This window comes from Crinia signifera, chromosome 1, assembly GCF_055691185.1.
Source record: "Crinia signifera chromosome 1, ASM5569118v1, whole genome shotgun sequence".
Taxonomy (NCBI): Eukaryota; Metazoa; Chordata; class Amphibia; order Anura; family Myobatrachidae; genus Crinia; species Crinia signifera.
In genome coordinates, this window is record NC_139217.1 from 479,324,881 (window position 1) to 479,350,535 (window position 25,655).

The 25,655-nt window shown below is 48.0% G+C and overlaps 1 protein-coding gene across 8 annotated transcripts in view; it reads right to left on the reverse strand.

Annotated features, from left to right (window-relative positions):
* Positions 1–1,298: 1,298 nt before the first annotated feature.
* Positions 1,299–25,655, reverse strand: part of TPM2 (tropomyosin 2) — a 73,687-nt gene continuing 49,330 nt past the window's right edge. The window contains exons 5-9 of one of the 8 annotated variants that reach the window (XM_083155480.1): positions 23,402–23,472; positions 16,062–16,137; positions 15,798–15,860; positions 15,645–15,714; positions 1,299–4,914 (exon numbers count right to left, since the gene is read on the reverse strand). In XM_083155480.1, coding sequence (XP_083011606.1) covers positions 4,832–4,914; positions 15,645–15,714; positions 15,798–15,860; positions 16,062–16,137; positions 23,402–23,472 — 363 coding nt within the window. In that variant the 3' untranslated portion in view covers positions 1,299–4,831. Of the gene's footprint in view, positions 4,915–12,688; positions 14,354–15,644; positions 15,715–15,797; positions 15,861–16,061; positions 16,138–17,359; positions 17,436–23,401; positions 23,473–25,655 lie in introns of those variants that run through there. The other 7 variants (XM_083155475.1, XM_083155477.1, XM_083155473.1 and 4 more) reach the window with 7 other exon arrangements.

Genomic DNA, 25,655 nt, shown 5'->3' on the forward strand with positions numbered 1-25,655 from the left:
CAATGCAATGAAGTGTAAACATATGCATTCCTCACACGAGGCTTCATCGCAGCATTCCGTCCCCAGGAATAATCACTCTCTGCTGCCTGACAACGGTGAGAGGGGCCTGGCATAGGCAGGCAATGGAGTCATCTGCTTCTGGGCTCCTGCTCCTAAGGGGGCACCTCTCCTCCCCTGTGCATTTAAATCAGTAAATAGAGAACCGTCGATGGCTTCTGTGGTTGACTTCTTCCCAGCAGGACAATACATATCACACACTCTTCTAAACATTGCACATATCAAACCCTGTATTAGAACCCATCACCTGTTTCACTGAAAGCAGCCCCCTTACTGATTGAACTATGTAATCCTGTATAGGTTACAAGCGGTTTCTAGCTATATGAAGTTATGACACTACATAGCCCTGCCCCTAATAGTAATGGTTATACAGTCAGAATCTGTGCACTTACTGTTCAGGAGCAATAGGTTCTACCAGTAAGGTGTCTGCCTCCAGTGAGACAGGTCACAAGTTCTAATCCTTTGTGCGACTGCTAAGAAAATGATTTGTTTAAAATAAATGATTATGTAAATAAATATATGTATGTATGTATATGGGGGGGGGCACCAATTTCTATCTTGCTTCTGGGCAACTGGGACGAACTTACGCCACTGGGGCACAATGCCTTATTTCCATGGACTACTTCAGGAAGGCCACCTTTCTTATCTTGCATAGGTAAGCCACTGGCATTGTACATAGCAGGTGAGTGGGGGATGTTATCTAGATGGACCATTGGATTTGTTCCTCTCATCTTATAACAGCAGTGTGGACAAGCTAGCGTAAAGGCCCCCATACACTAGCCGATTTTGGTCAGATTTCGGCCAGATCAGTCGGATCTGGCCGAAATCGGACCAAAATCGGCTAGTTTTTATGTCCCCTCAGATCCGATGCGCGGTCCCGTGCGCATCGGATCTGCGTCGGGTGGTCGGACCTGCTGCACGTCCGACCACCCGACTTGGGACCTAGTGGGGCGGCGCGGCGGTGGAGGGAGCAGGGGGGGCTGGGGGGGCTGTGGGGGACACAGGCGGCATAGAGCCGGGCAGCGGGAGCCGGGAGCTGTCAGCACTGAATAAAAAAAAAAAAACCATACAATGAATGGGCGGCCTGTGATTGGCTGAGCGCTCTCTCAGCCAGTCAGCAATTGGCTGAGAGAGCGCTCAGCCAATCACAGGCTGCCCATTCATTGTATAGGCTTTTTTTTCTAGCACTGACAGCTCCCGGCTCCCTCTGCCCGGCTCTATGTTACTGCCGCCTGTGTCCCCCGCAGCGTCCCCAGCACCCCCTGCTCCCACCAGCCCCCCCTGCTCTGTAGCCCCCCCCCCCCTGCTCCCCGGGTTTTTTACATGTGATAAATCGAGACGATTTATCACATGTAAAAAATGGCACATCAAGTGCCAATCTAATCAAGCTCCCCCGGGAAGCAGCCGGGGAAGCTCAGGGGGAAGTCGGGGGCGACTTGTCCTAGTGTATGTGGGCCTTTAGGGATATAATCGCATATTGTGGACGAAGATTGAACAATGTCACCCAGCATGTGAATGAGCTAAAGACAGTTCTGTGACCATATCACCGTAACATCTATGGGGTCCGACAGTAGGAGCAGTAGATGGCACCATTATTGGATGGGTGAGGGTATAGTGTGGGCATGGGGACTGTTCTGTGACCATATCACCCACATGGGGGAAGTGACTGGGTCCTGCAGTGATTGGGGCACCAGACAGTAGGAGCAGTAGATGGCACCATTATTGGTTGGGTGAGGGTATAGTGTGGGCATGGGGACTGTTCTGTGACCATATCACTCACATGGGGGAAGCGACTGGGTCCTGCAGTGATTGGGGCACCGGACAGTAGGAGAAGTAGATGGCACCATTATTGGTTGGGTGAGGGTATAGTGTGGGCATGGGGACTGTTCTGTGACCATATCACTCACATGGGGGAAGCGACTGGGTCCTGCAGTGATTGGGGTACTGGACAGTAGGAGCAGTAGATGGCACCATTATTGGTTGGGTGAGTGTAGAGTGTGGGCATGGGGACTGTTCTGTGACCATATCACTCACATGGGGGAAGCGACTGGGTCCTGCAGTGATTGGGGCACCGGACAGTACGAGCAGTAGATGGCACCATTATTGGTTGGGTGAGGGTATAGTGTGGGCATGGGGACTGTTCTGTGACTATATCACCCACATGGGGGAAGCGACTGGGTCCTGCAGTGATTGGGGTACTGGACAGTAGGAGCAGTAGATGGCACCATTATTGGTTAGGTGAGGGTATAGTGTGGGCATGGGGACTGTTCTGTGACCATATCATCCACATGGGGGAAGCGACTGGGTCCTGCAGTGATTGGGGCACCAGACAGTAGGAGCAGTAGATGGCATCATTATTGGTTGGGTGTGGGTATAGTGTGGGCATGGGGACTGTTCTGTGACCATATCGCCCACATGGGGGAAGTGACTGGGTCCTGCAGTGATTGGGGCACCGGACAGTAGGAGCCGTAGATGGCACCATTATTGGTTGGGTGAGGGTATAGTGTGGGCATGGGGACTGTTCTGTGACCATATCACCCACATGGGGGAAGTGACTGGGTCCTGCAGTGATTGGGGCACCAGACAGTAGGAGCAGTAGATGGCACCATTATTGGTTGGGTGAGGGTATAGTGTGGGCATGGGGACTGTTCTGTGACCATATCACCTACATGGGGGAAGCGACTGGGTCCTGCAGTGATTGGGGCACCAGATAGTAGTAGCAGTAGATGGCACCATTATTGGTTGGGTGAGGGTATAGTGTGGGCATGGGGACTGTTCTGTGACCATATCACCCACATGGGGGAAGCGACTGGGTCCTGCAGTGATTGGGGCACCGGACAGTAGGAGCAGTAGATGGCACCATTATTGGTTGGGTGAGGGTATAGTGTGGGCATGGGGACTGTTCTGTGACCATATCGCCCACATGGGGGAAGTGACTGGGTCCTGCAGTGATTGGGGCACCGGACAGTAGGAGCCGTAGATGGCACCATTATTGGTTGGGTGAGGGTATAGTGTGGGCATGGGGACTGTTCTGTGACCATATCACCCACATGGGGGAAGTGACTGGGTCCTGCAGTGATTGGGGCACCAGACAGTAGGAGCAGTAGATGGCACCATTATTGGTTGGGTGAGGGTATAGTGTGGGCATGGGGACTGTTCTGTGACCATATCACCCACATGGGGGAAGTGACTGGGTCCTGCAGTGATTAGGGCACCGGACAGTAGGAGCAGTAGATGGCACCATTATTGGTTGGGTGAGGGTATAGTGTGGGCATGGGGACTGTTCTGTGACTATATCACCCACATGGGGGAAGTGACTGGGTCTTGCAGTGATTGGGGCACCAGACAGTAGGAGCAGTAGATGGCACCATTATTGGTTGGGTGAGGGTATAGTGTGGGCATGGGGACTGTTCTGTGACCATATCACCCACATGGGGGAAGTGACTGGGTCCTGCAGTGATTGGGGCACCAGACAGTAGGAGCAGTAGATGGCACCATTATTGGTTGGGTGAGGGTATAGTGTGGGCATGGGGACTGTTCTGTGACCATATCACCTACATGGGGGAAGCGACTGGGTCCTGCAGTGATTGGGGCACCGGACAGTAGGAGCCGTAGATGGCACCATTATTGGTTGGATGAGGGTATAGTGTGGGCATGGGGACTGTTCTGTGACCATATCACCCACATGGGGGAAGTGACTGGGTCTTGCAGTGATTTGGGCACCAGACAGTAGGAGCAGTAGATGGCACCATTATTGGTTGGGTGAGGGTATAGTGTGGGCATGGGGACTGTTCTGTGACTATATCACCCACATGGGGGAAGTGACTGGGTCTTGCAGTGATTGGGGCACCAGACAGTAGGAGCAGTAGATGGCACCATTATTGGTTGGGTGAGGGTATAGTGTGGGCATGGGGACTGTTCTGTGACCATATCACCTACATGGGGGAAGCGACTGGGTCCTGCAGTGATTGGGGCACCGGACAGTAGGAGCCGTAGATGGCACCATTATTGGTTGGATGAGGGTATAGTGTGGGCATGGGGACTGTTCTGTGACCATATCGCCCACATGGGGGAAGTGACTGGGTCCTGCAGTGATTGGGGCACCGGACAGTAGGAGCCGTAGATGGCACCATTATTGGTTGGGTGAGGGTATAGTGTGGGCATAGGGACTGTTCTGTGACTATATCACCCACATGGGGGAAGTGACTGGGTCCTGCAGTGATTGGGGCACCAGACAGTAGGAGCAGTAGATGGCACCATTATTGGTTGGGTGAGGGTATAGTGTGGGCATGGGGACTGTTCTGTGACCATATCACCCACATTGGGAAATGACTTTGTCCTGCAGTGATTGGGGCACCAGACAGTAGGAGCCGTAGATGGCACCATTATTGGTTGGGTGAGGGTATAGTGTGGGCATGGGGACTGTTCTGTGACCATATCACCCACATGGGGGAAGTGACTGGGTCCTGCAGTGATTGGGGCACCAGACAGTAGGAGCAGTAGATGGCACCATTATTGGTTGGGTGAGGGTATAGTGTGGGCATGGGGACTGTTCTGTGACCATATCACCCACATGGGGGAAGTGACTTTGTCCTGCAGTGATTGGGGCACCGGACAGTAGGAGCGTTAGTGGGTGGATGAGGACTTAGTGTGAGCACATCAGTGAGAGGTCATCTGTGTATCCTCTGGCTTCACAGATAAATCTCGAGGACATGTGATGGCGTGAAACAAAATAAGCCCCATGGGAACAAAGTGTTGGTGAGCGGGACAGGGATCACATGTTGTTCAGCTCCAGCAAGGTCTGGTCCAGTGTCTGCTGAATAGTGATGTTCTCCTCCTTAGCCACCGTAAGGGTCTCTAGACAAACAAAGTAGCACAAAATGAGGCACAAAGCTTTAATATCCCAGAAATGATGACAGTATTTTGAATACCTGGGTGGACAGGTGTAAGAATCCAGGTCTCAGCCGAGTCCAGCACCCACACATACTGACACCATCCCAATAGGTTTAGCATGAGTTCCCGACATTCAATATACCAATGTTTTAAAAATGCCGACATTTATTCTGTGGACATGGTAAAATGCCGATATTTATTCTGCCGACATGGTAAAATGCAGACACGCCGATTTTTTTTTAATTATTATTTATTTAACAATTTTTAACACACTGCAGCCTGCACGGATCTGACTGATATGATGGATCTGACTGATATGATGGATCTGACTGATCCGTGCAGACTGCCTACACTAATTCGTATTAGCGGCCGTATATATGTGCCGCTAATACAAATTATTACGCCATCGGAGGGTTGCAAAGCAGTCGTATATGACTGCTTTGTAAATTCCCCTCCGGAATACGACTTTGCATACGGCTGTAACAGCCGTATGCAGTCGTAGTAAGAATACAAATCCAAATTTTGGGATTTTCCATTTTAGTAAATTTCCCCCAATATAACACACGTCTCACATACATGTACCAATATAATATCACACACCAGTCTCACATACATGTACCAATATAATATCACACACCAGTCTCACATACATGTACCAAATAATATCACACCAGTCTCACATACATGTACCGACATAACATAACACACCTCTCACATACATGTACCAATATATCACACACCAGTCTCACATACATGTACCAAATAATATCACACCAGTCTCACATACATGTACCGACATAACATAACACACGTCTCACATACATGTACCAATATATCACACACCAGTCTCACATACATGTACCAAATAATATCACACCTGTCTCACATACATGTACCGACATAACATAACACACGTCTCACATACATGTACCAATATATCACACACCAGTCTCACATACATGTACCAAATAATGGGGTTTATTCTAGTTCATTCTTTCTGACAAAATCCTTCTTAGATGGACAAAACCATGTGCACTGCAGGGGGGCAGATGTAACATGTGCAGAGAGAATTAGATTTGGGTGAGTTATTTTGTTTCTGTGCAGGGAAAATACTGACTGCTTTATTTTACACTGCAATATAGATCTCACATTGAAGAAAAACCCCACCCAAATCTAATTCTCTCTGCACAAGTTACATCTGCCCCACCTGCAGTGCACATGGTTTTGTCCATCTAAGAAGGATTTTGTCAGAAAGAATGAACTAGAATAACCCCCAATATCACACCTGTCTCACATACATGTACCAACATAATATAACACAATAACCTCACAATCATGTACCGACATAATATAATACACTAGCCTCACATACATGTACCAACATAATAGAACACACTAGCCTCACATACATGTACCAACATAATATAACACACTAGCCTCACATACATGTACCAACATAATATAACACACTAGCCTCACATACATACCTCACAAATCTCCTAGGACACATGAATAGGTTATGTCTCATATGCATACAAATGGATGGATCATATCTCCCAAACATTCTTAATACATGGACCTCACAGGCATCTTATGCCCATATGGCACGTGCATCACATACCGAGCAGGCACACCAGTAGTTAGACGTGGAACCCAGGTTGGATGTAGAGATGATGATACAGAAAGTCAGGATTAGAGAAAGAAAAAAGAAGATCTGTAGCTGTTGGGTAGAGGATGGACCATGCAGTTCCTTCCATGTGTACGATGAGGAAAGCTGTAGAACATTCCCTAATAATATTCGTACACATCACCAATCCAAACTCTTCAATCTATTCTACCATTCCAATCCCACCTCTCTAATCCATCCTACCAGTCCTGCAACACATCACCAATCCAAACTCTCCAATCTATTCTACCATTCCAATCCCACCTCTCTAATCCATCCTACCAGTCCTGCAACACATCACCAATCCAAACTCTCCAATCTATTCTACCTCTCCAATCCTACCTCTCTAATCCATCCTACCAGTCCTGCAACACATCACCAATTCAAACTCTCCAATCTATTCTACCTCTCCAATCCTACCTCTCTAATCCATCCTACCAGTCCTGCAACACATCACCAATCCAAACTCTCCAATCTATTCTACCTCTCCAATCCTACCTCTCTAATCCATCCTACCAGTCCTGCAACACAACATCACCAATTCAAACTCTTCAATCTATTCTACCATTCCAATCCCACCTCTCTAATCCATCCTACCAGTCCTGCAACACATCACCAATCCAAACTCTTCAATCTATTCTACCATTCCAATCCCACCTCTCTAATCCATCCTACCAGTCCTGCAACACATCACCAATCCAAACTCTCCAATCTATTCTACCATTCCAATCCCACCTATCTAATCCATCCTACCAGTCCTGCAACACATCACCAATCCAAACTCTCCAATCTATTCTACCATTCCAATCCCACCTCTCTAATCCATCCTACCAGTCCTGCAACACATCACCAATCCAAACTCTCCAATCTATTCTACCATTCCAATCCCACCTCTCTTATCCATCCTACCAGTCCTGCAACACATCACTAATCCAAACTCTTCAATCTATTCTACCATTCCAATCCCACCTCTCTAATCCATCCTACCAGTCCTGCAACACATCACCAATCCAAACTCTCCAATCTATTCTACCATTCCAATAACACCTATCTAATCCATCCTACCAGTCCTGCAACACATCACCAATCCAAACTCTCCAATCTATTCTACCTCTCCAATCCCACCTCTCTAACCCATCCTACCAGTCCTGCAACACATCACCAATCCAAACTCTCCAATCTATTCTACCTCTCCAATCCTACCTCTCTAATCCATCCTACCAGTCCTGCAACACATCACCAATTCAAACTCTCCAATCTATTCTACCTCTCCAATCCCACCTCTCTAATCCATCCTACCAGTCCTGCAACACAACATCACCAATCCAAACTCTTCAATCTATTTTATTACACTCATCCTGCTACAGAATCTCACCAATCCCACCTCTCCAATAGTCACCACCTTTCCAAGTATCCTACCTCTACAATCCCACCCCTCCAATCTACACCACCTTTTCAATCTATCCTACCTCTAATCTCATCACTCCAATCTACACTATATATTCTGCTACACAATCTCACCAATCCCACCTCTCCAATCTATCCTACCAGTTCAGCTACACAACCTCACCAATGCCAACGCTGCAATCTGTTTTATCAGTCATGTTACATAACTTCACCAGTCCCACCTCTTCAATCACCACCTCTCCAATTTAACCCACCAGTTCCGCTACAGAACCTCATAAATACCACCTCTCCAATCTATCCTTCCTCTCCAATCCCTTTTCTTCAATCAATCCTACCTTTCCCACTACCTTACCTCTCCAATCCTGGGGGATATTTAATAGGATGAGAAATTCAGAATGTGAGAGATTTGGTAAGAAATCTCCATTTTATTTAAAGCAGCAATCATTTATACCGCAATACCAGTTTGATTTTGCAGTGTAAATGATTGCCACTTTTAAAAAAATCTCTCACTTTCTGATTTTCTCACCCTATTAAATTTCACCCATAATCTCTTTAATCTAACCCATCTTTCTAATCACCCTAATTCTCCAATACCATTTGTTAAATGTCTCTAATCTATTCCACCTCTCCAATCCATGCTATCCTTAATCTATCCCACCTCTCCAATCCATGCTCTCCTCAATCTATCCCTCCTCTCCAATCCATGCTCTCCTCAATCTATCCCACCTCTTCAATCCATGCTCTTCTCAATCTATCCCTCTTCTCCTATCCCATCTCATCTCACCAATCTATCCCTCCTCTCCAATCCATGCTCTCCTGAATCTATCCCACCACTCCAATCCATGCTCTCCGCAATCTATCCCACCTCTCCAATCCATACTCTTCTCAATCTATCCCTCCTCTCCAATCCATGCTCTTCTCAAACTATCCCTCCTCTCCAATCCATGCTCTTCTCAAACTATCCCTCCTCTCCAATCCATGCTCTCCGCAATCTATCCCACCTCTCCAATCCATGCTCTTCTCAATCTATCCCTCCTCTCCAATCCATGCTCTCCGCAATCTATCCCACCTCTCCAATCCATGCTCTCCGCAATCTATCCCACTTCTCCAATCCATGCTCTTCTCAATCTATCCCTCCTCTCCAATCCATGCTCTCCGCAATCTATCCCACCTCTCCAATCCATGCTCTTCTCAATCTATCCCTCCTCTCCAATCCATGCTCTCCGCAATCTATCCCACCTCTCCAATCCATGCTCTCCGCAATCTATCCCACCTCTCCAATCCATGCTCTCCTCAATCTATCCCACCTCTCCTATCCTATCTCACCAATCTACCCCTCCTCTCCAATCCCATCTCACCAATCTATCCTACCTATCCCATCTCTATAATGTATGCCTACTCTACAATCTGACCCACCTACCCCAGTACTTTACTTAGTAAATCTATCCTACCTCTATAGTCAATCCAAACTTTCCAGTCTATGCATCTTTTACACTCTATCCAACGTCTCCAGTTGATCCTGTCTCTCCAGTCTATAGCTGAGTACACAATTGTCGATGCCAGCAGCAATGTCGTGACGGCAATGATCATGTATGGCCCTCACTAGTGATGTCTGCATGCAGGGCCACTGGAGAATATCAATGACAAAGCATGGAAGCATCATCAGCAACATAATGGGTCAGATTGGATGACATATTGTCTAGTGTGTACCCAGTTTACCATGCCCAATCTAACCTACCTCTCCAACATGTCCCAGCTGCCAAATCTATGCTACTTGTGCAGTTCTCACTATCTCTCCGATGTATCCTACCTGTGCAATTATTACATAGAGATGAATGAACAAAAGTGAGAAGAGATGTCAGCATAGATGGTAGACGAGCAAGAAGAGGCTGTTTGTAGCAATAAAGGAAGCAAGGTGGTCCGGACACATGGGTGGATGATACAGTCAGGAGAGGATCCAGAGTAAGCAGTCCATAGGAGTTGGCTGCAGATCACTCTGCGTTGTTCTCCCTTCTGTATAACTCCAGCTTCAATGTAAGAATTGTAATAACACTTTGAACTGATCACTTCGATTCTGAAAAGCCTTGGCTATGGCAACTACTGATCCAATCTATTCAAAATCTCTCCCGTCTGTCGTACCTCTCCATCACGTTCTACCTCTCTAGTCCGCCCTACCACTTCACTATGTTATGCCTCTCAAGTCTGTCCTACCTCTCCAACATGTTCTACCTTTCCAAAATGTTCTACCTCTCCCGTCTGTCGTACCTCTCCATCACGTTCTACCTCTCTAGTCCGCTATACCACGTCAATATGTTATGCCTCTCAAGTCTGTCCTACCCCTCCAAAGCCACACACTGCACTTCATCCACGCACTAACACTGAACTTTACGTGACTTTTTTTCCCCCACCATTGACTTTTGGGCAGGAACTTATCCCATCCCCCTGTGGTGTGTATCACCCTGATCCATCACCACTCCATCCCCTCCCCACCAGAGACCGCTGCGGTCACCTGTTATTGGACATAGGTCCCAAGGGATCTATGGTTTAAAGGGTTCCCTCCGGATACCCTTAAGCCCCACACTAAGGCCAGACAGAATGATACCTCGCTGGCCTATTCCTGTGAGTCAACCAGGACTATACATCTGCAGAACACACTACTATTTATCTTTAATAAAATCACCATTATCTTAACATTCTTCCTTCCTCTTCTGTTATTATTGCTATTTTTACATCATTACATGTGCATTCACCATTTGTTCCCATACACAGGGTGAGCGCTAAGTATATCCCCTCTTCTTCAGCTATTCCAAAGGGTATTGGACATACCCAATACGCAGCAGCTCCCCATAATCACATTTATCCAACATCGATATAACAATCGATGTTATACTCCACACACTTACAGATTTGAGCGCTATTGCCATCTATAATCTACCTCTCCAATATGTTATACCTCTCCAGTCTGCCCTACCTCTCCAATATGTTATACCTCTCCAGTCCGTCCTACCTCTCCAGTCCGCCCTACCTCTCCAGTCTGCCCTACCTCTCCAGTCCGTCCTACCTCTCCAGTCCATCCTACCTCTCCAGTCTGCCCTACCTCTCCAGTCCGTCCTACCTCTCCAGTCTGCCCTACCTCTCCAATATGTTATACCTCTCCAGTCCGTCCTACCTCTCCAGTCCATCCTACCTCTCCAGTCTGCCCTACCTCTCCAGTCCGTCCTACCTCTCCAGTCCATCCTACCTCTCCAGTCTGCCCTACCTCTCCAGTCCGTCCTACCTCTCCAGTCTGCCCTACCTCTCCAATATGTTATACCTCTCCAGTCCGTCCTACCTCTCCAGTCCGTCCTACCTCTCCAGTCCATCCTACCTCTCCAGTCTGCCCTACCTCTCCAGTCCGTCCTACCTCTCCAGTCTGCCCTACCTCTCCAATATGTCCTACATTTTCAGGCTGTCCTCCTCCTACAGTCAGTCCTGTCTCTTCAATATGTTCAACGTCTGCTGGTCCGCTCTGTCAGTCCCTCCAATGGTTGACTGTATATTACTGCATTCAATATTAAATACTTCTACTTACATACAAAGCCATTACTCTGACTACACCGACTACTACCAACTGTTATCTCAAAATATTTCCCCACCTAACCTATGTCCGACCTCTGCAATATGTCCGACCTCTGCAATATGTCCGACCTCTGCAATATGTCCGGCCTCTGCAATATGTCCGACCTCTGCAATATGTCCGACCTCTGCAATATGTCCGACCTCTGCAATATGTCCGACCTCTGCAATATGTCCGACCTCTGCAATATGTCCGGCCTCTGCAATATGTCCGGCCTCTGCAATATGTCCGGCCTCTGCAATATGTCCGACCTCTGCAATATGTCCGACCTCTGCAATATGTCCGACCTCTGCAATATGTCCGACCTCTGCAATATGTCCGACCTCTGCCATATGTCCGACCTCTGCAATATGTCCGGCCTCTGCAATATGTCCGACCTCTGCAATATGTCCGGCCTCTGCAATATGTCCGACCTCTGCAATATGTCCGACCTCTGCAATATGTCCGACCTCTGCAATATGTCCGACCTCTGCAATATGTCCGACCTCTGCAATATGTCCGACCTCTGCAATATGTCCGACCTCTGCAATATGTCCGACCTCTGCAATATGTCCGACCTCTGCAATATGTCCGGCCTCTGCAATATGTCCGACCTCTGCAATATGTCCGACCTCTGCAATATGTCCGACCTCTGCAATATGTCCGACCTCTGCAATATGTCCTACCTCTGCAATATGTCCGACCTCTGCAATATGTCCGACCTCTGCAATATGTCCGACCTCTGCAATATGTCCTACCTCTGCAATATGTCCGACCTCTGCAATATGTCCGACCTCTGCAATATGTCCGACCTCTGCAATATGTCCGACCTCTGCAATATGTCCGACCTCTGCTATATGTCCTACCTCTGCAATATGTCCTACCTCTGCAATATGTCCGACCTCTGCAATATGTCCGACCTCTGCAATATGTCCGACCTCTGCTATATGTCCTACCTCTGCAATATGTCCTACCTCCGCAATATGTCCGACCTCCGCAATATGTCCGGCCTCCGCAATATGTCCGGCCTCCGCAATATGTCCGACCTCTGCAATATGTCCGACCTCTGCAATATGTCCGACCTCTGCAATATGTCCGACCTCTGCAATATGTCCTACCTCTCCAATATGTCCTACATTTTCAGGCTGTCCTCCTCCTACAGTCAGTCCTGTCTCTTCAATATGTTCAACGTCTGCTGGTCCGCTCTGTCAGTCCCTCCAATGGTTGACTGTATATTACTGCATTCAATATTAAATACTTCTACTTACATACAAAGCCATTACTCTGACTACACCGACTACTACCAACTGTTATCTCAAAATATTTCCCCACCTAACCTATGTCCGACCTCTGCAATATGTCCGACCTCTGCAATATGTCCGACCTCTGCAATATATCCGGCCTCTGCAATATGTCCGACCTCTGCAATATGTCCTACCTCTGCAATATGTCCGACCTCTGCAATATGTCCGACCTCTGCAATATGTCCGACCTCTGCAATATGTCCGACCTCTGCAATATGTCCGACCTCTGCAATATGTCCGACCTCTGCAATATGTCCGACCGCTGCAATATGTCCGACCGCTGCAATATGTCCGACCTCTGCAATATGTCCGACCTCTGCATATGTCCGACCTCTGCAATATGTCCGACCTCTGCATATGTCCTACCTCTGCAATATGTCCGACCTCTGCAATATGTCCGACCTCTGCAATATGTCCGACCTCTCTAGCCGCCCCTACCAGTATAATGCCTCCGGACATGGTACTCATTGAAGCATTTTATAATATAGCTTGTCTCTGACACAACCAAATCTCCATCAGTTATGTTGTATTTCCTTAGTGTTTGGAATTTTCCCACTTTCTGGTGAATTACTTATCTGAGATAAAAGCACAGGAATTGACATTGGCCTACATCATAGAATGATCCATCTGGGACTAGGTATTGCTGATGTAAAGAACATAGATCTGGTGCTACCCATAGATTGTGTTCCATATAACAAGCATGAAAGATATAGCAATCTATACAGATCTTTTCAGGGAATATGGTTGTCACCGGCCCGAAGCTGCTGGGCTGCCCATGGAAACTGTCAATCTACAATGCCGGCTCCAACACTGTGACTTAATGATACAGTGCAGCACTTGGCTCCCATCCACAGGAGGAGCTGGTATTTTGGGCGATACCTGGGTCTGTGCCCCTGTAGTGTTCTTTAGTTTGTGTTTTTGTTATAGGACAAAGTGTCTGAATGTGAAGGAGAGAATGAGACAGGGAGACAGTAAGAAGAAGCAGGTAGGTAGAGAAGAAAGTCTTTATTTAGTTGTCAGAACAGAGTGATAGTGGGAATGTGTCCCCAGAGGACTCCATACGGCCAGTAATCTGTACCCATCACTAGCGCTCTCCTGCACTCATCATCACACAGAGACAAACGGGCATATTCTACACAGTATGTAAGACAGATCTGGGTTTATGTACAAGGCAGGATGGCTGGATACACATGGATAAGACAGTGTAACATGGAATCCAGAGACAGGCAGTGACAGAGAGTCTTGTGCAGAGGATGGAAGGTGCCACGTGCACAGCAGGTACAGACAGCAGGAAGATGTGGTAAAGGGACAGATCATAGCTGGTGAGACAACGTGTGGAAACCAGGGCTCAGAGTGAGGTGATGTCATTAAGGGCATTGTCCAGCTCCTCACTGATGGCCTTATACTTCATCTTCTGAGAATAGACCTCATCTGGAGAACATGAGCACCAGACACAGAGCATGGGAGAGAACATGGTGGGGGGGAGAGGACATGGTGGGGGGGAGAGGACATGGTGGGGGGGAGAGGACATGGTGGAGGGGAGAGAACATGGTGGGGGGAAGGGACATGGTGGGGGGGAGAGGACATGGTGGGAGGGAGAGGACATGGTGGGGGGGAGAGGACATGGTGGGGGGGGAGGACATGGTGGGGGGGGAGGACATGGTGGGGGGGGAGGACATGGTGGGGGGGTGAGGACATGGTGGGGGGAGAGGACATGGTGGGGGGAGAGGACATGGTGGGGGGGAGAGGACATGGTGGGGGGGGAGAGGACATGGTGGGGGGAGAGGACATGGTGGGGGGGAGAGGACATGGTGAGGGGAGAGGACATGGTGGGGGGGAGAGGACATGGTGGGGGGGAGAGGACATGGTGGGGGGGAACATGGTTGGGGGGGACATGGTGGGGGGGAGAGGACATGGTGGGGGGAGAGGACATGGTGGGGGGGGCATGGTGGGGGAGAGGACATGGTGGGGGGGAGAGGACATGGTGGGGGGGGCATGGTGGGGGGAGAGGACACGGTGGGGGGGAGAGGACATGGTGGGGGGAGAGAACATGGTGGGGGGAGAGGACATGGTGGGGGGAGAGAACATGGTGGGGGGAGAGGACATGGTGGGGGGGAGAGGACATTGTGGGGGGAGAGGACATTGTGGGGGGAGAGGACATGGTGGGGGGGAACATGGTGGGGGGGAGAGGACATGGTGGGGGGAGAGAACATGGTGGGGGGGAGAGGACATGGTGGGGGGGAGAGGACATTGTGGGGGGGAGAGGACATGGTGGGGGGAGGAACATTTATATAGTGGAGGATGACACAGGAGGAAGAACAAGGGGAACAAGACCACGGACACGGGAGGTTAAAAGATAAAAAATTTGTAAGAAAATAAAGTTGTGAAAATAGATAAAACCTCAAACTACAACAGACGTGTCCCCTTCTCAGATCCCCTGCGGTGTGCGCTTTGCGTCTTCTGCGCTGGACTGTGCATTCTCGCTCTATGATGCTACAACGCCGCACCGTTTCATTTACTATGTGACCCTTGCATATCTGTATATGTAGTGCTACGAAGGTACGCTGCGCTGCGACCTGGCGGCTGATGTTGTATCATTGCATCTGCTCCCGTGCTTTGTATGGCATATTGGGGCGCGGTGTATGAGGAGATGTCTGTACATGAGGGTGCAAGGGAAATAGACTGGGGGTCTGAAAACGAAAATTGTGAAAAATGATTTTACCTTCCAGATCATCGATGGTCTTCTCCAGCTTAGCCACCGATTTCTCTGCAAACTCTACTCTGCTTTCCGCCTGAGAAAAAATGAAATAACATTCAAAATCTAAAATCCTGAGTGTAGACCAAGATGGCGGAGCTCCCGGCAGCCCGGTATTACCTCCTTCAGCCGCTCAGTAAGATGCCGGATCTCCTCTTCGTATTTGTCTTCCTTTGATGAATACTATGAGGGGAAACATGGAGAACATTAGGGAAATGGCACCAAAAGTTCCATAAATCAGAGACGGAGGACAGGAAGTCACACACGAGTTAGTGGTGTCGGACGCTGGACTGACGGAACTAGATATTAAAGGGGTGGCAGCAGAGATATGGGGGTCCCTGTAGTATTAAAGGGTCTCCAGAACAGGTAATAAGACACTGATACCTTATCAGCTTGAGCCTCAATGGACTTTAGGTTATTGGTGACGTTCTTCAGTTCCTCCTCCAAGTCACCACATTTACTGTTCCAGGAAATCAGACATGGGGGGTGGTGGGGATGGAGGGTGGGGGGCCAGGGTGCACAAAACAGCGGAATAAAGAGGAAAAGGGAGAGAGAAAATAAAATGGAAAAATAGCAACAATGAGTTTGTGCCGGAAAGAAACAGAAAATGAAGAGACAGCAAAAAACAGGAGCATAGACGGCTGAGGTATATAGACGGCTGAGGTATATAGACGGCTGAGGTATATAGACGGCTGAGGTATATAGACGGACTGAGGTATATAGACGTGGAGGATACAGACAGTGACCCCGGTACACACCCAAACGATACTCTCATGTCTGCAGAACCTTCCACGTGGCTGTTAAAAGCGCCATCATATTCCCACAATATTCACAGCATGTCATACAGTATATAACCACAGTGTGCCGCTAGTGCGCCATTGTGCGAGAGTGATAACAGAGCAGTGAGTGACAGGTGCTACATTGTGACTGTCTCAGGATAGGAAAGCAGAGTGACAGCAGAGCAGTGAGTGACAGCTGCCACATGTGACTGTCTCAGGATAGGAAAGCAGAGTGACAGCAGAGCCGGGAGTGACAGCTGCCCCATGTGACTGTCTCAGGTTGGGTGAGAAGAGAGTGACAGCAGAGCCGGGAGTGACAGCTGCCACGTGTGACTGTCTCACGTTGGGTGAGAAGAGAGTGACAGCAGAGCCAGGAGTGACAGCTGCCACGTGTGGCTGTCTCAGTTTGGGTGAGCAAAGTGACAGTAGAGCCGCTAGTGACAGCTGCCATGTGTGACTGTCACAGGTTGGGTAAGCAGAGTGACAGTAGAGCCGTGAGTGACAGCTGCCACCTGTGACTGTCCCAGGTTGGGTGAGAAGAGAGTGACAGCAGAGCCGGGAGTGACAGCTGCCACGTGTGACTGTTTCACGTTGGGTGAGAAGAGAGTGACAGCAGAGCCGGGAGTGACAGCTGCCACGTGTGACTGTTTCACGTTGGGTGAGAAGAGAGTGACAGCAAAGCTGGGAGTGACAGCTGCCACGTGTGACTGTTTCACGTTGGGTGAGAAGAGAGTGACAGCAAAGCTGGGAGTGAGAGCTGCCACGTGTGACTGTCTCACGTTGGGTGAGAAGAGAGTGACAGCAAAGCTGGGAGTGAGAGCTGCCACGTGTGAGACAGAGTGACAGCTGACAGACCAGATATGTGCAGTGAAGAGATGCGAGACAGCTCCTCCCTTCCAGTACCTCCTCCTCTGCTGCTATCACAGATTTCAAGCTCTGATCCATTGTCCGCAGTTCTGCTTCCAGCTCCCTGTGCCGACTTGGAAAGGAAAACAGGCGAGATGTTACAGGTGATGAGAAGTTGCAGGTGAGATGTTACAGGTGATAAGAAGTTACAGGTGATGAGAAGTTACAGGTGATGAGATGTTGCAGGTGATGACAAGATACAGATGAGATGTTACAGGTGAGATGTTGCAGGTGATGAGAAGATACAGGTGAGATGCTGCAGGTGAGATGTTACAGGTGATGAGAAGTTACAGGTGATGAGATGTTGCAGGTGATGAGAAGTTACAGGTAATGAGAAGTTACAGGTGATGAGAAGTTACAGGTGATGAGAAGTTACAGGTGATAAGAAGTTACAGGTGATGAGAAGTTGCAGGTGAGATGTTACAGGTGATGAGAAGTTACAGGTGATAAGAAGTTACAGGTGATGAGAAGTTACAGGTGAGATGTTGCAGGTGATGAGAAGTTACAGGTGATAAGAAGTTACAGGTGATGAGAAGTTGCAGGTGAGATGTTACAGGTGATGAGAAGTTACAGGTGATAAGAAGTTACAGGTGATAAGAAGTTACAGGTGATAAGAAGTTACAGGTGATAAGAAGTTACAGGTGATGAGAAGTTACAGGTGATAAGAAGTTACAGGTGATGAGAAGTTACAGGTGAGATGTTGCAGGTGATGAGAAGTTACAGGTGATAAGAAGTTACAGGTGATGAGAAGTTACAGGTGAGATGTTGCAGGTGATGAGATGTTGCAGGTGATGAGATGTTGCAGGTAATGAGAAGTTACAGGTGATAAGAAGTTACAGGTGATAAGAAGTTACAGGTGATGAGAAGTTACAGGTGAGATGTTGCAGGTGATGAGATGTTGCAGGTGATGAGAAGTTACAGGTGATAAAAAGTTACAGGTGATGAGAAGTTACAAGTGATGAGAAGTTACAAGTGATGAGAAGTTACAGGTGATAAGAAGTTACAGGTGATGAGATGTTACAGGTGATGAGAAGTTGCAGGTGATGAGAAGTTACAGGTGATGAGAAGTGACAGGTGATGAGTAGTTACAACTGATGAGAAGTTACAGGTGAGATGTTGCAGGTGATGAGATGTTGCAGGTGATGAGATGTTACAGGTGAGATGTTGCAGGTGTTGAGAAGTTACAGGTGAGATGATGCAAGTGAGGTGTTACAGGTGATGTTACAGGGGAGATGATGCAGTGGATAAGAAGTTACAGGTGAGATGTTACAGGTTATGAGGTGTTACAGGTGATGAGGTGTTACAGGGGAGATGATGCAGTTGATGAGATGTTGCAGGTGATGACAAGATACAGATGAGATGTTACAGGTGAGATGTTGCAGGTGATGAGAAGATACAGGTGAGATGCTGCAGGTGAGATGTTGCAGGTGATGAGCAGTTACAGGTGAGATGTTGCAGGTGATGAGATGTTACAGGTGATGATAAGTTACAGGTGATAAGAAGTTACAGGTGATGAGAAGTTACAGGTGAGATGTTGCAGGTGATGAGATGTTACAGGTGATGAGAAGTTACAGGTGATAAGAAGTTACAGGTGATGAGAAGTTACAGGTGATAAGAAGTTACAGGTGATGAGAAGTTACAGGTGATGAGATGCTGCAGGTGATGAGAAGTTACAGGTGATGAGAAGTTACAGGTGAGATGTTGCAGGTGATGAGATGTTGCAGGTGATGAGAAGTTACAGGTGATAAGAAATTATAGGTGATGAGAAGTTACAGGGGAGATGAAGCAGTTGATGATAAGTTACAGGTGATGAGAAGTTGCAGGTGAGAAGTTACAGGTGATGAGAAGTTACAAGTGATGAGAAGTTACAGGTGATGAGAAGTTACAAGTGATGAGAAGTTACAAGTGATGAGAAGTTACAGGTGATGAGAAGTTACAGGTGATGAGAAGTTACAGGTGAGATGTTGCAGGTGATGAGATGTTGCAGGTGATGAGAAGTTACAGGTGATGAGAAGTTGCAGGTGATGAGAAGTTACAGGTGAGATGTTGCAGGTGATGAGATGTTGCAGGTGATGAGAAGTTACAGGTGATGAGAAGTTGCAGGTGATGAGAAGTTGCAGGTGATGAGAAGTTACAGGTGATGAGAAGTTGCAGGTGAGAAGTTACAGGTGATGAGAAGTTACAGGTGATGAGATGTTGCAGGTGATGAGAAGTTGCAGGTGATGAGAAGTTACAGGTGATGAGAAGTTGCAGGTGATGAGAAGTGACAGGTGATGAGATGTTACAGGTGATGAGAAGTGACAGGTGATGAGTAGTTACAACTGATGAGAAGTTACAGGTGAGATGTTGCAGGTGATGAGATGTTGCAGGTGATGAGATGTTACAGGTGAGATGTTGCAGGTGTTGAGAAGTTACAGGTGAGATGATGCAAGTGAGGTGTTACAGGTGATGTTACAGGGGAGATGATGCCGTGGATAAGAAGTTACAGGTGAGATGTTACAGGTTATGAGGTGTTACAGGTGATGAGGTGTTACAGGGGAGATGATGCAGTTGATGAGATGTTGCAGGTGATGACAAGATACAGATGAGATGTTACAGGTGATGAGAGATGTTGCAGGTGATGAGAAGATACAGGTGAGATGCTGCAGGTGAGATGTTGCAGGTGATGAGCAGTTACAGGTGATAAGAAGTTATAGGTGATGAGCAGTTACAGGTGAGATGTTGCAGGTGATGAGAAGTTACAGGTGATGAGCAGTTACAGGTGAGATGTTGCAGGTGATGAGATGTTACAGGTGATGAGAAGTTACAGGTGATGAAAAGTTACAGGTGATGAAAAGTTACAGGTGATGAAAAGTTACAGGTGATGAGATGTTACAGGTGAGATGTTGCAGGTGATGAGATGTTGCACGTGATGAGAAGTTACAGGTGATGAGAAGTTGCAGGTGAGACGTTGCAGGTGATGACAAGTTTCAGGTGATGAGAAGTTACAGATGAGAAGGTACAGGTGATGAGAAGTTACAGGTGAGAAGTTACAGGTGATGAGAAGTTACAGGTGAGATGTTGCAGGTGATGAGACATTACAGGTGATGAGAAGTTGCAGGTGATGAGAAGTTACAGGTGAGAAGTTACAGGTGAGATGTTGCAGGTGATGAGAAGTTACTGGTGAGATGTTGCAGGTGATGAGAAGTTGCAGGTGAAATGTTGCAGGTGATGAGATGTTGCAGGTGATGAGAAGTTAAAGGTGATGAGAAGTTACAGGTGAGATGTTGCAGGTGATGAGAAGTTACAGGTGATAAGAAGTTACAGGTGAGATGTTACACGTGAGATGCTGCAGGTGATGAGAAGTTACAGGTGATGAGAAGTTACAGGTGAGATGTTGCAGGTGATGAGAAGTTACAGGTGATGAGAAGTTACAGGTGAGATGTTGCAGGTGATGAGAAGTTACAGGTGAGATGTTGCAGGTGATGAGAAGTTACAGGTGATGAGATGTTGCAGAAGATGAGAAGTTACAGGTAAGATGTTGCAGGTGATGAGAAGCTACAGGTGAGATGTTACAGGTGATGAGACGTTACAGGTGATGAGAAGTTACAGGTAAGATGTTGCAGGTGATGAGACGTTGCAGGTGAGATGTTGCAGGTGATTAGACGTTACAGGTGAGGTGACGTAGGTTATGAGATGTTGCATGTGAGATGATGCAGCGGAGATGTTACAGGTAATGAGATGTTACAGGTAATGAGATGTTACAGGTGATGAGACATTACAGGTGATGAGATGTTACAGGTGATGAGATGTTGCAGGTGATGAGATGTTACAGGTGATGAGATAATACAGGTGATGAGACGTTACAGGTGATGAGATGTCGCAGGTGATGAGATGTTGCAGGTGATGAGACGTTACAGGTGATGAGACATTACAGGTGATGAGACGTTACAGGTGATGAGATGTCGCAGGTGATGAGATGTTACAGGTGATGAGATGTTGCATGGGAAATATTACAGGTGATGAGACGTTACAGATGAGATGTTGCAGGTGATGAGAAGTTACAGGTGATGAGATGTTGCAGGTGATGAGACATTACAGGTGATGAGATGTTACAGGTGATGAGATGTTGCAGGTGATGAGATGTTGCAGGTGATGAGATGTTACAGGTGATGAGACATTACAGGTGATGAGATGTTACAGGTGATGAGACATTACAGGTGATGAGACGTTACAGGTGAGATGATGCAGGGGAGACATTACAGGTGATGAGACGTTACAGGTGATGAGATGTTACAGGTGATAAGACGTTACAGGTGAGATGATGCAGGGGAGACGTTACAGGTAATGAGACGTTACAGGTGATGAGATGTTACAGGTGAGATGATGCAGGGGAGATGTTACAGGTGATGAGACGTTACAGGTGATGAGATGTTACAGGTGAGATGATGCAGGGGAGATGTTACAGGTGATGAGACGTTACAGGTGATGAGATGTTACAGATGAGATGATGCAGGGGAGACGTTACAGGTGATGAGACGTTACAGGTGATGAGATGTTACAGGTGAGATGATGCAGGGGAGATGTTACAGGTGATGAGACGTTACAGGTGATGAGATGTTACAGGTGAGATGATGCAGGGGAGACGTTACAGGTGATGAGATGTTACAGGTGATATGATGCAGGGGAGATGTTACAGGTGAGATGAGGGGAGACGTTACAGGTGATGAGACGTTACAGGTGAGATGATGCAGGGTAGACGTTACAGGTGATGAGTCGTTACAGGTGAGATGATGCAGGGGAGACGTTACAGGTGATGAGACGTTACAGGTGATGAGACGTTACAGGTGATGAGACGTTACAGGTGAGATGATGCAGTGGAGACGTTACAGGTAATGAGACGTTATAGGTGAGATGATGCAGGGGAGACGTTACAGGTGATGAGACGTTACAGGTGAGATGATGCAGGGGAGACGTTACAGGTGATGAGACGTTACAGGTGAGATGATGCAGGGGAGACGTTACAGGTGATGAGACGTTAGAGGTGAGATGATGCAGGGGAGACGTTACAGGTGATGAGACGTTACAGGTGAGATGATGCAGGGGAGACGTTACAGGTGATGAGACGTTACAGGTGAGATGATGCAGGGGAGACGTTACAGGTGATGAGACGTTACAGGTGAGATGATGCAGGGGAGACGTTACAGGTGATGAGACGTTACAGGTGATGAGACGTTATAGGTGAGATGATGCAGGGGAGACGTTACAGGTGATGAGACGTTACAGGTGATGAGACGTTACAGGTGAGATGATGCAGGGGAGACGTTACAGGTGATGAGACGTTATAGGTGAGATGATGCAGGGGAGACGTTACAGGTGATGAGACGTTACAGGTGAGATGATGCAGGGGAGACGTTACAGGTGATGAGACGTTACAGGTGAGATGATGCAGGGGAGATGTTACAGGTGAGAGTCGTCCTGATAAAGAGATGTTATATTGCTACACACTGAGAGAATGTTAAATTCTTCTCTTTAGTGACAATAGTCCCAGCTTGGTGACATCGCATTTGGTATCATCCATCTTCGCTTTTGGCTGTCACAGGGGGAAGGAGGACTTAAGACCAGTCAGATAGACATGGCAAATTAGAGGTGACCCCAGATGACATGTACATGAGGAGTTTATTATTGGGGTACCAAGTCTCCAGCCCAGTTGTTCTGCTGTTCTACAAGGCCAGATGGCAGAGAAGCCCGGGCATCAGATATTACCTCTGTGTGTCGTGTTCCCCACTACATCTTCTGAGTTATTGCCAGTTTTGTGGGGGAGGAATGGCTTCTGCACAATGTCACACGCAGCTGATGTGAACCAAAATAGGGCGGCTCTGCATTTGGCTTCGCATGTTTGGGGGCTGCAGGTGACATGCAAACGCTTCGCTATACAGCAGCACCCAGCCATGGCCATCACTGGCCCATTTCCATTGCTGGACCATGTTACAGTTCCTCTGTGCTGGACAGAACATAGACATTAGTTACACTTGGGACATACAGTATAACACTACTCACCTCTCAGCTACCTCTGCTCTCTCCTCAGATCGTTCTAGTTCCCCCTCAAGAACGACCAGTTTGCGGGCCACCTGTGGCATACGAGAGAACACAAGCATGATAAAACCATCTCAGAATATGACCTGGGGTCAATCCTATTCCACACACATAGCGCGGATGTAATTCAGCACGGCAACAGATGCACATTATGGCAGACTGCACTCCGGCAAAACTACGCGCAGCTCCATAGAGTTCCATAGGGCTGCACGTAGTGTTGTGCAAAGTCCGCTGTGATGGGTGTGGGATGCGGGGCCAGTGCCGGCGTCTAATGGCAACTCGCTCCATTCGCCCACAATTGGATTGACCAAATGCATTTTAAGACTATGAAACAACCAAATCTGCAGGTTTATAATATAGTACTGACATATCAGAGGGGCACATTAAAAATTCAGGTAAAATAGAGGTATAGGGGAGTGAGAGAGACCTAGGGGACAAGTAAGATACAGGTACACAGGTGTGAGAGGGACATGGTGGACAGGTGCACAGGTGTGAGAGGGACATGGTGTGCAGGTAAGATAGAGGTACACAGGTGTGAGAGGGACATGGTGTGCAGGTAAGATACAGGTACACAGGTGTGAGAGGGACATGGTGGACAGGTAAGCTACAGGTACACAGGTGTGAGAGGGACATGTTGGACAGGTGCACAGGTGTGAGAGGGACATGGTGTGCAGGTAAGATACAGGTACACAGGTGTGAGAGGGACATGGTGGACAGGTGCACAGGTGTGAGAGGGACATGGTGTGCAGGTAAGATACAGGTACACAGGTGTGAGAGGGACATGGTGGACAGGTACACAGGTGTGAGAGGGACATGGTGTGCAGGTAAGATAGAGGTACACAGGTGTGAGAGGGACATGGTGTGCAGGTAAGATACAGGTACACAGGTGTGAGAGGGACATGGTGGACCGGTGCACAGGTGTGAGAGGGACATGGTGTGCAGGTAAGATACAGGTACACAGGTGTGAGAGGGACATGTGGACAGGTAAGATACAGGTACACATGTGTAAGAGGGACATGGTGTGCAGGTAAGATACAGGTACACAGGTGTGAGAGGGACATGTTGGACAGGTAAGATACAGGTACACATGTGTAAGAGGGACATGGTGTGCAGGTAAGATACAGGTACACAGGTGTGAGAGGGACATGTTGGACAGGTAAGATACAGGTACACATGTGTAAGAGGGACATGGTGTGCAGGTAAGATACAGGTACACAGGTGTGAGAGGGACATGGTGGACAGGTAAGATACAGGTACACAGGTGTGAGAGGGACATGGTGGACAGGTAAGATACAGGTACACAGGTGTGAGAGGGACATGGTGTGCAGGTAAGATACAGGTACACAAGTGTGAGAGGGACATGGTGTGCAGGTAAGATACAGGTACACAGGTGTGAGAGGGACATGTTGGACAGGTAAGATACAGGTACACATGTGTAAGAGGGACATGGTGTGCAGGTAAGATACAGGTACACAGGTGTGAGAGGGACATGGTGGACAAGTAAGATACAGGTACACAAGTGTGAGAGGGACATGGTGTGCAGGTAAGATACAGGTACACAGGTCTGAGAGGGACATGTTGGACAGGTAAGATACAGGTACACATGTGTAAGAGGGACATGGTGTGCAGGTAAGATACAGGTACACAGGTGTGAGAGGGACATGGTGGACAGGTAAGATACAGGTACACAGGTGTGAGAGGGACATGGTGGACAGGTAAGATACAGGTACACAGGTGTGAGAGGGACATGGTGGACAGGTAAGCTACAGGTACAGAGGTGTGAGAGGGACATGGTGGACAGGTAAGATACAGGTACAGAGGTGTGAGGGGGACATGGTGTACAGGTAAGATACAGGTACACAGGTGTGAGAGGGACATGGTGTACAGGTAAGATACAGGTACACAGGTGTGAGAGGGACATGGTGGACAGGTACACAGGTGTGAGAGGGACATGGTGGACAGGTAAGATACAGGTACACAGGTGTGAGAGGGACATGGTGGACAGGTAAGATACAGGTACAGAGGTGTGAGAGGGACATGGTGGACAGGTACACAGGTGTGAGAGGGACATGGTGGACAGGTAAGATAGAGGTACACAGGTGTGAGAGGGACATGGTGGACAGGTAAGATACAGGTACAGAGGTATGAGAGGGACATGGTGGACAGGTACACAGGTGTGAGAGGGACATGGTGGACAGGTAAGATACAGGTACACAGG